This window comes from Crocodylus porosus, unplaced genomic scaffold (genome assembly GCF_001723895.1).
Source record: "Crocodylus porosus isolate Cpor-Errol unplaced genomic scaffold, CroPor_comp1, whole genome shotgun sequence".
NCBI lineage: Eukaryota > Metazoa > Chordata > Crocodylia > Crocodylidae > Crocodylus > Crocodylus porosus.
The window spans coordinates 15,117,499-15,128,298 of record NW_017728917.1 but is presented as its reverse complement, the minus strand read 5'-3'; the positions used below and the strand labels follow the sequence as shown (position 1 = coordinate 15,128,298).

Here is a 10,800-nt window from a genome sequence, read left to right as displayed (position 1 = left end):
GTCTAAAATTTAGCATGCAAATCTCCAAGGCCCACATCTATCTTTCTGTGTTCCCTAAAGTGCCACATACATGTTTGTGATATATATATTTTAATATCTGAAGTAGGAATTAGTAAAATCAGAACTTTTTTTTGTAGCTCTGAATGGGACCAGTTCAGGGGCGGGCAATTATTTCGGGCAGAGGGCTGCTTACTGAGTTTTGGCAAGCCATCGAGGGCCGCATGACAGGCAGCCAGGGGCAGATAAATATTAATTTTCTAAATATTTTAGGGGCCCTGTGGGCCAGATAGAATGGCCTGGTGGGCTGCATTTTGCCCACCCCTGAACTAGTCATTTAAATACATATACTTTATAGTGAGATGTTTTTATAAGGTGTATCTAATGATATTATTGTAGTAACCTGGCACCATGTTTCAGTAGGCACAGTGTAAAAGAACGTGGAAATGGAGAGTTCGAAAATATTTAATCCTAAGGAATGCAGAATAAAGGCAAATCACCAATTATTAAAACATACATGTGATTCAGTAAGGTTTTTGATATAATTATATGCTTTATCTGTAAGCTATGGACATTAGCTGTGCATTTGAAAATAAAGTCTTGTCATCAGGAGCAGTTTATGTATGTTGATTCCTCAAACCTGTCATACTAGGTATAATCCCTTCTTCATGTAGTTAAATTCTCCACAGTAATTTGCAAGGGGTGGTAAATTGGGAATATTTAACAGAAAACTCTTCAGCTCTAATGCTAGGAGATTATTTATATGTTTCTCAAAGATCTTCCTTGGCTCTTGCATGGCATGCTTTCAGTATGGTCTTTATGTAAAAGAAAGTGCATAAACACTTCAGAAAGCTATAAATTCTTGAAATTCTTTTTTCATCATTTGGTGTTCAGGAGCATAGGTGACTATTCCAAAAATGAATCAATGAACCAGGACCCCAGAGCTGAGTGCTACACTGAGTGCTATGCTGTCTGGAAGTTCAAATTGCTAAATGCACAGTGGTAGTAACATTTATTTCCTGTTTCTGCTAACTTTGTTCCTTCTTCTTCCCCTCATTTCTAGGAATACATTATTCGTGTGCAGAGAGGGATTTCCATGGAAAACAGTTGGCAGGTAACTTCTTTGTGATTTAAGATTCACCAAAACAGAAGGTCTTCCTAGGAAAAGACAGTATTTGAGTTTATGCTGCCTGGTCTACTTTAAGCTAGAGATTGTGCTATTTTAGAGTGAAAATCAGGAACACTAAATTCTTGAATGTGCTTGGTCGTGAACTTTGTGTTTTGTAATGATTAGCATAAAGACTTCAGCAATCAGGGTTTCCAAATAAACAGTTTGTGTGGCCTGCCTTCTTATGTTTGCATGACCTAAATGGACTCACTTCTGGCCTCTTGGGCTGAGCGTCACTCACTGTCTGTCCAACTACTTTTTTCAGGGTTGGTGGGGCATTGTCCTTGGGTAAGTGCTGTCTGGATGAGTCCTTTAATTTCCAGTCAACTGACATGACCAAAGTCCTCATGTTGATCCTTCATGCTTATTGCTAGCATGCTTTTATTGTTTTAAGTCTTGAGCAAGAGAAATAATCATGGTTTTGTTTTTCTTCCACATGGTTTGGTTCAGTTTTTGAATATAATTGAGATTTTTTTGGAATAAACTTTTTGGCTCCTTATTTAACAGTTGCAAGTTTCAGTACTTTTGGCCAAAAAGGAACATTTTGTCTAGATTCTTCCTTTTAGAAAAACAATATAGCTGCTGGAGATAGCAGAAAACAAGGTCCCCTGTATGGTGATTGTTGCAGGCCACACAGGGAAACAACCTGTGCAGTACGTTCTCATTATGTATCTGTGCAAGGATGACAGTCAGTCTTTTTGTTTTTAAATTTAAACTGTGGGAACTGAAATCTGCCCCTCTGCTAGTCCTGGAGCAGTCTTGGCCAGACCCTGCTGTACTAAAAATAAATAAATAAATAAAAACATCCTTAATAATGGCACTGTCATCTGAAAAGGTGTCTGAGGGCTTCTGGGAAGAGTTGAACTTATTCCTAAATTTTAAGTCTATGATCTTGAAGTGATGTTGTCCTTAACATGCAAAAATTGCAAGGTGTCTGCAAACAACTACAGCAAAGCTGTTGTAATATCAAACTACAGCTAGAAAGCTATTTTTATACAAGTTCAGACATTACCATGAACAACAAGTCTCCTCTTTTGCTTGCTCACAGAGCAGTATAAACTTATTACTTGTGGATTTCTGTAGAGAAGCTTAGAAGAGCTAAGGTTTTAAGTAGGGATTGTTTTCCCCCTTGCAGAGTTTTGTAATAAGTAAATTGAAGGATAAAAATATTAGTGTGTTTCTTCAATGTTTTCTTTGTATTTTTCAGATTGTGAGAAGATACAGTGATTTTGACTTGCTTAATAATAGTTTGCAGGTAAATTCTCCCCCCCCCCAATATGTAAGTTTTGTTTTATTTGATATTCTGTATTTTTTAAATAAGTACTTTTTTGAACATGACAATGAACTGAACAAGAAAATCATAATCCTTATATGGATTCAAAGGAAAAGACCTCAATTACAAAGACTACTTTTTAAACAAATAGCAATTCTGGTCTAGGTTTTGCCATGGGAAATACTGATTGTAGCCTCAGTATGACCAGTTAAATCCAAAGACAAGAGATTCGCTGGTATTGAATCCTTTCCTGCAGCAATGTAACTTGTTTTGGATTTGTGTGGTGTTACCCCTTTTTTCTTTCACTTGAAGAAAATGGAGGCACATACTGACCTTTTTAATTAAGCACTGCAGTCTCTTATTATTTGTCTTTTTTTAAAAGCACTTCCAGATGCTGCTTATCATGTGATGGGTTTCTGTATCACTGCAAAATGTTCCTCAGTTAAACAGTGAACCTACTGTGTGTTTTCTTTTCTTTTTTAGGACAGTTGCTTCTTTTAGTTTGCATGGGAAAGGACAGGGTGCACAGTGACTGGCATTTACAGCAGGGAAGCCTGGAGCATAAGAAACACTCAGTCTAGTATCAGGCAGATAACATATGGTGGGAATGCTGCTGATCCTTTAAGAATAGATTTTTATGATTCACTTTTCCCCTCCCATTCCCTGTCATGTGTAATGTGAATGCAGGACCTTAAGGCTGCTTTTGATTTTAATTTCCTTGCTGGAAAGATAACTGACCACTTGGTGAAGTGTAGTAGACAGGAATGCGCAAGAGTGAGCTTGTGACGTTTACCATGTCGAACACAGGTTTTGGGGGTGAGTATAAGCAACAGAAAATAGACTAAGGCCAGATGCAGTGTGGTGCAGCTCATTTGAGTTTGCTGGAGGATCTGTGATGTAGCAGTGCATGAGAGTCGTACTCATGGGCAGTGCTCATGCCACTATCCTTGGGACAAGCTTATTTTAAGTAATAGAAGATGCTATACAACTTGTGTAATTGCCAGTCTTTGGCAACACACTTTTTTACTTTCCATTGGCTGGGAGTAAAGACGCATCCTTTTTCTTAGGAAATCCTTCCTGGCAGCTGTGGAAAGTTGAGAGATTCTGTGCTCTGCTGCTGACCTACCCCTTCCAGCCTAACTCCTTATTCAGGCTTTTGAGAGCATCTTCAAAGAGACACTTCCAAATTACATTTTTCCATCTGCTGCTCCACTGAGTTCCATAAAATAGCTCCAGCATTGCATACAAGTGTGTAACTTCATTGATTCTTTAAGAAGCACAGTCCCTAGTTATTGATGTTTGGAGTTTTGGAAGCAACTTGTATAGATGGTAAGGACTTGGACAGAGTGCAGACACTTTAACAAGCTTAAACTCCTCCTGTAGGGATTAATTATAATTCAAAATGAAAATATTCACAAAATCTTGATGTGTTCCTGAAAGGCAGGACTATGGGTTCTCTTGGGTGCACAGCTGTAGGCAATCCACATTCTTTCCTGGTACATTTATTCCTGACCTGCTTGTTGCCTCTTGCTTCTGGCTGTTGTGCCTGGACATTTTGAATAGCTTGGCTTTTTATGTGTTATCTTTTCTGCTTTGTTACCTGACGCCACCTAAAAATAATAGTGAGCACTGAGATTTTTCAGAGCTGATTAGCCTGGTGAGGCTGAGCCAGGCTGATCCCTCTCAGATTCATGAGAGACATGGCAGTGCCCCTGAACTGCACCAGAAAATCCCAAACAAAACTATCCCTGTTATACTTTCTGTCTCTTCCCCGACTCTGCATATCTTTAGCGTCTTTAATATAGAAGTGTGGAAATCATATGTCCATTTAATCTCCATTTTGTTGCGCAAGCTCCATCTATAATATTTGGCTAGAGGGTCAGATGACTGAATTGCAGTATCTGGTTGCAGAAATACAGTTCATAAGCAAGGCTTCTGAGAATCCTGTGGTTTAAAGATAAGAATGTGAAGGCATTAGGTCTTCGTCTGGCAAAATTCTCACTGGCCTCCGTGCTGAATTAGGGCCAGTGGAAAGTATTGCCTCGGGCTCTAAAGCATGCACATAAGTCTTTGCAGGGCCAGGGCCTCAGTGAGATGCGTTTCCCTGGTAAATATGTTCCTAATGCAATGCGTGTTTTGGAAGACTGGATTTTAGAGATCTGAGGTAAATGTGTTAGTTTTGGCTTAAAATTAAAAATTTTGTTTTGCTACATTAAGGAGCTAAACTTTCCCCAGGTGCATGCAGAGAAAGTTGTCTGAAAATGATCAAAAGGTCTAAAATAGAGAGCCTCTTCTCTGTGTAGCCGGTGGCTGGCTCTGGGGGGAAAAGAGGAAAAATACCGACTGTGATCTGATATGCTTTCCTGTTGACTTGATTATTTCAGAATTGGATGCTTTTCCAGTTTAGAAACATGCCTGCAACACTTTGATCTCAGCTACATCTTAATTCAGGTTCTTGCCCAGACAACAGCTTGCGTGCATGTCTGAGCTGAAATTCCACTGGTTCAGTTTAGTCTGTAAGTGCTGTGTTTTCTCCCCCCCCCCCCGCCCTAGTGCATAGTGGTTAGGAAGATTTGCATTTGTTCCTGTAACTCAGACATAGCTTGCTTTTTTCATACCAGTGTTTTTGTCAGCCTGTGATTCATAGTCAGCGCCTGGGAGGAGGGACATGAGGAGGAAGAGGAAGGAAAGGTGGAAGGTATTGTCACAAAGTGACAGTTTCTTTTTGAACAGTTCCGTTTTTTGGTCTCCCACTGGTGAAAGTGAGAAGTGAGGAAGATGGAACCCCCAAAAGTCCCTGCCCTCCAAGTGGCCAAACAGCTCTTTAGAAATAAAGCTGTCGTTTGCACAGACTTTCTTTTTCTGCAGCATACCTCTTAAGTATCTCTCCTTCCAGGGGCTCAGGACATGAGGCAGCTACTCTTCTCTGCTGAGCTGGGATATGTTGAAAAAAGTAAAAATATATTTTGTGGTATATATACGACCCAATATACACACATGCTGCACCCTATGAGCAGCCTACTTTTTTTTCTTTTGTTTTTCCAGACATGGCCTATGGTGTAAGTTTGTTTCATAACCCTTTGCATTTCTGCCACATCTTTCATCCTGTTTCTGTGTATTTCTCAAACATTAACTAAAGCCTTGCAACACCTAGATATTGTTTCATAGTTTGTAGGGTCGGAAGGGACCTGAGCCAATCATCAAGTCCGACCCCCTGCCATGGCAGGAAAAAGTACTGGGGTCAAACGACCCCAGCAAGGTGTTTGTCTAGCCTGGTCTTAGACCCCCAGGGTAGGGGCCAGCACCACTTTGCTTGGAAGTTGGTTCTAGATCCTAGCTGCCCTGACAGTGAAGTAGCACCTCCTGATGTCTAGTCTGAATTTACCCTCTGCCAGCTTGTGTCCGTTCTTTCTAGTCACTCCTGGTAATGCTCGGGGGAACAGGGACGCCCCCAGTGCTTGCTGATCCCCCCCGACTAGTTTATAACAGGCCACTAGATCCCCCCTCAGCCTTCTCTTGTGGAGGCTGAACGGGTTCAGGTCCCATAGCCTCTCCTCTTAGGGCCTGCCCTGCTGCCCCCTGATCATGTGAGTGGCCTCCTCTGGACCCTCTCCATGTTGTCCACATCCCTCGTGAAGTGCAGCGCCCAGAACTGGACGCAGTACTCCAGCTGCAGTCTGACCAGTGCCACATAGAGGGGGAGGATCACCTCCTTGGACCTGCTCGAGATGCATCTGTGGATGCATGACAAGGTGTGGTTGGCCTTCCTGACTGCATCCCCACACTGCTGGCCCATATTCATCTTGGGATCAACGATGACTCCAAGATTCTTTTCTGCTTCTGCACTGATGAGAAGGGAGTTCCCCAGCCTGTAGGTATGCTGCCGGTTCTTCCTCCCCAGGTGCAGCACCTTGCACTTGTCAGTGTTGATTGTGTTGTCCCACTTTCAAATGGGGTCACTTCAGCTGTGCTAGATTATGCTTGTATAATATCACATGACAAAAGATTTAGCTTAAGAACTGAAGGTTATCTAGTGTAATTGAAACTGCATTTAAAAGCCCTTAATGTCAGCTTCTTTAAAATTCCCAATAAGGGCAGTGGGTGTAAAAGAAACTATTAACAATCCATGCAAACTTATATAGGAATGAAGAAAGTTCATAACGAGCAGATGTAGGCACACAAGATTGGTTTGTGCTGTGGTGAAACCATGACATGAACATTTTATGGTGGGTAAATACTGTAAGAGTTTAACAGTTGAATATTTTCAGATTGTGTTGGGACTGAGAGAGCACAGTGCAATATTCTTATTTTGCTAGTGTGAGACATGCATTTAAATATCCTTGTAGTTTCAGTACAGTTATAATTCCAAATTTTTACATGCAAAGATGAGAATACATCTCAGACTGTTTAGTCCTATACAAACTTAGAATTTAACACAAATAAAATACCAACATAAGTCCTTATAAATGCATATAATTTTGAAAAATCATCTTGGCTATTAGAACAGCACAAAACAGTGTTCTGTGGCATAAGCGTTTATTCCTGTTAAACATTTCAAGAAGTTATGTTATGATACTATTTTTGTTTTCTTTTTAAGATATCAGCTCTAAGTCTACCTCTGCCTCCCAAAAAGTTGATTGGAAATATGGAGCGTGAATTCATAGCTGAAAGACAGAAAGGACTCCAGAGCTATCTTGATGTAATCACTACCAATCACATACTGTCTAACTGTGAGCTGGTAAAGAAATTCCTGGACCCAAACAACTATTCTGTAAACTATACTGGTAAGTGAAATATTTTTAGATGGCACTTACAAAAGACCACTATTTTCCTAGCAGCCAGTAACAGAACACAGATTAAATTTGTCACAGACCCCAGAAAAAGACTAATCTCATTTTGCACATGTCCCATTACTTTTTGTGGCTCATTTGTGGTAAAAGGGAGAGTTGGTGTTTGAAAGGATTGGCTGTTTACTGGAGTGTGGGGGAAGATGAAAAATTCTCACTGTACTGCACATTGTTAGACAGCAAATGAGGACTCCCTTTTTCATGGTTCAGAGATGATAAAGTCAGATTCATTGTGATCATGTATTCTGACATTGTGTATTATGCAGGCTGTAGGATTTCCCTAAAATAATTCTTGGGTGAACCAAAGCATAGCTATTAAAGAAACATCCTGAAATTTTAGATTTAGAAATTTTCAGTCAGGAAGAATCCATCGCAGCCACTAGCAAGTTGTTTTAGTGGTTAATTACCCTCATGATTAACAATTTCTACTCTGAATTTGTCTAGCTTCAGCTTTCACCCATTGGGTTCTGATCTGGGAAACAAATTCTCTGTTATCAGACTTCTGCTCTTCACATAGTTGCTAATTGATTTGTTTGTAAAGTATTGGGTAGATGTATTGGCCATGCCTCAGCTCCTATGGATGCATGTGAAATCCTTTGATTGTGTATCTTGAGTAAAGTTGGTAGGTGCAAAATTTAAATTGGTGGGTAGAAAAATGTAAAAAATAAGCCTGTCTTTAATACTACTGATCTTAGGATCGTAGGATGGCAGGGCTGGAAGGGATCACAGTAGTCATTTAGTCCAGCCTCCTGAAGGCAGGATTATCCCTGACTAAACCATCCCTGCCCAAGGGTCTGTCTAACCTGCTTTTGAAAATTTCTAAGGGTGAAAATTCCACAGCCTCTCTAGGCAGCCTGTTCCAATGTCAGCTCAGCCTCATAGTCAGAAATGTCTTCCTAATCTCCAACCTAAATTTCCCCTGCTGCACCCTGAGGCCATTGCTCCTAGTCCTGTCTCCTACGGCCACAAAGAAAAGCCCATCTTCACCCTCTTTATCACCCTGCAAGTATATGAAGACTGTGATCAAATCCCCCCTCTGTCTTCTGTTCTCTAGGCTTAATAACCCTAGTTCTTTCAGCCTTTCTTTGTAAGTCTTGTCTCCCAGGCCCCTGATAATTTTTGTTACCCTGCACTGGATTCTTTCGAAACTGTCTACATCCTTCTTGAAGTATGAGGCCCAAAACTGGACACAGCACTGCAGGTGAGGCCTCACTGATGCCAGATGAAGTGGAAGAATCATTACCCTTGACTTGCAAGTGACAGTTGGTGTCATCTGCACTTGATCCCAGCATCTAAATCATTAATGATGTAGATTTTGAGCAATACCAGACCTAATAAATAACTAATCATGCTGACATCATTCTGGGAGCTTGCTCAGCTTCCTGATTATGGACCAACCCTTCTCATTTTCTGTATTATTTCTGGACTTCTGCATTTCTTCCTTCCCCATGTACCAAGCAAGGAGAAGAGGAGGAAAAATATAATGTCATGGAGACTGCCCAAACTTGGAAAATGTTTACTTTTTTAAACAGTTCAAATTAAATGAAATAGTGGTGAAACTCCTGTAGCGGGAGACCAGGAACTCTTCTGATCTGGATGACTGAAAACAGTTTGTGCAACCCAAAATACAGAAACACTAAAATACAATAAAAGCAGCTCACAGATGGGTCCATAGAACTCTTGCGGTCTTACCATTGATTTTTTTTTCCTTTCCTCTGTTGCCTCTTACTTATTTGTAGTTTGCTTCATTGCAGTGAGGTGGGTGTGAAGGGCACTGAGGGAGGTCCTCGGGATTGTAGTGAGAAGTGGGTGGTGGTCAGCAGACACTCTCTCTGGTAAGCAGCAGTTCACGGTGTGAGAACCAAAAAGTATAAGACTTCCAGTACCCATGTAAAAGGACAGCCTCCTGCACCCCTGAAAATGAACTTTTAAACTCTTCGGTCCAGTAGCTTTAACCCATGAATAAATTGAATATCCATACCTACCTCAGAAGATATAAAGTTGCCTCCTCTATGAACTGCAAAGTACAAACCATATTTTTGGAAAAGCCCAACATGGCAAAGCAGAAGCTTATTGCGTGTGTTCCATCTGTGTCTTTGCTCTCCCATTGTGAAATATCCTAGAGTCTGCTGCATCTCAGCTGCAAAGAACTGTCCTTAAACACCCTGCTCACCAGTTATGGTAAGTTGTGGAAGAGACCTGAAACCATTAGTAATACAGACAGTAGAAATTTTGTACTACTGTCACATCCATATTAGTTCCAAATGAGTTCATGAAGATTGCTGTTATTATGGCAAATGCCAATAGAATTTTATATGCTCAAGTCAGTGGTCAGGGTCGTGGCCAGACTGGTCTTGTTATGCCCAGGCTGGCTAACTTCATACCACAACAGATGCCAAAGTGGGGGGCTGCTAATGCAGCCTGAGCAGTAAGGGTAGTGGTGGCTTGGTGGGAGCCTGGGATGGTATTTAAATCCCTTGTGGGCTGCATGTGGCCCACAGGCTGCTAGTTGGACAGCCCTGGTTCATGCTGTTGGACTAATGAACAAATGACTTGCACCATTTCTCCCTTTCCTCAGCACACTTCCACACACTGTTACAGCCATGCTGAGAGCGTGGGTCAGATCAAATACAGGACATTTTTATGTGCTTATGCTGTTGGTCTCTGTCGAGCTCAGTGATACTGGAGAAGTTTCATTGCTGGCACACTTTCCTCCAGCCCACCAGTTGCACTGCAGTTGCCTTGTGAGCTCTTGGCAGAACTGTGTTTCCAGCTGTGGGATAATGCTGTCTGCCTCCAGAAGTCTGGAAGGATCTCATTCTTTCAGAGTTACGTGCTGGATACTGATAGTGGAATGTCTAGGAAAAGTGAGTGCCTTTGACCTAGTCGGCTTCACTGCTCTGCTTAGTAGTGGAACTAACAGTGAATAGTTTGCTCATAACAATGAGCGAGCAAACAGAAATTAGGTAGATCTTAAATAGTGCATTAGGAACAAACAGCAGAGATCTTCCTTGACATGGTGTGATGCGGCCCAGCTGGGGGGGAATCCTAGCTGTGAGCTTTTGATTTGGTTTAGAACTTTGCTAGTTCTAAACCTGTGAGTGTTTTGGACTAGGGATGCAGCTCAGGTTTGCTTCTAGCACAGACCTAATGCAAAGTTAATGAGCCAAGTTTTTCTAAGCCAGATGGCTTGAACTGTTTTCTTTGGGGACCTGAACTGTTTCATAGCAAGGGACTTGAATGCTTTTTAATCAACTTTGGTGACTTGATATGTCTATTTACCAAGTGCTGCCTTGACATGAATGAAGCGAAGCCTGAATCCCTGCAGGCTCGCTTCTGGCCATGAGTATTCACTAATGTGTGTGCAATTAACAGACTTTCAAATATTTCTTTACAGAAGTTGCCTTACAGCATGTTTCAATGTTCTTCCGGTCAGAGCCAAAGTGGGAGGTCGTAGAACCACTGAAAGATATAGGTAAGAAATCAGTAGCTTGTGTCTATAGCAAAGGGGGAAT

The 10,800-nt window shown here is 41.3% G+C and overlaps 1 protein-coding gene across 4 annotated transcripts in view; it reads left to right on the top strand.

The window, feature by feature from the left end:
* Positions 1–1,027: 1,027 nt before the first annotated feature.
* PXK (PX domain containing serine/threonine kinase like) overlaps positions 1,028–10,800 on the top strand; it is a 30,469-nt gene continuing 20,696 nt past the window's right edge. For 2 of the 4 annotated variants that reach the window (XM_019536757.1, XM_019536759.1), the window contains exons 1-4: positions 1,028–1,111; positions 2,373–2,420; positions 7,036–7,222; positions 10,683–10,760. In XM_019536757.1, coding sequence (XP_019392302.1) covers positions 1,094–1,111; positions 2,373–2,420; positions 7,036–7,222; positions 10,683–10,760 — 331 coding nt within the window. In that variant the 5' untranslated portion in view covers positions 1,028–1,093. The remainder of the gene's footprint in view (positions 1,112–2,372; positions 2,421–7,035; positions 7,223–10,682; positions 10,761–10,800) is intronic. The other 2 variants (XM_019536756.1, XM_019536758.1) reach the window with 1 other exon arrangement.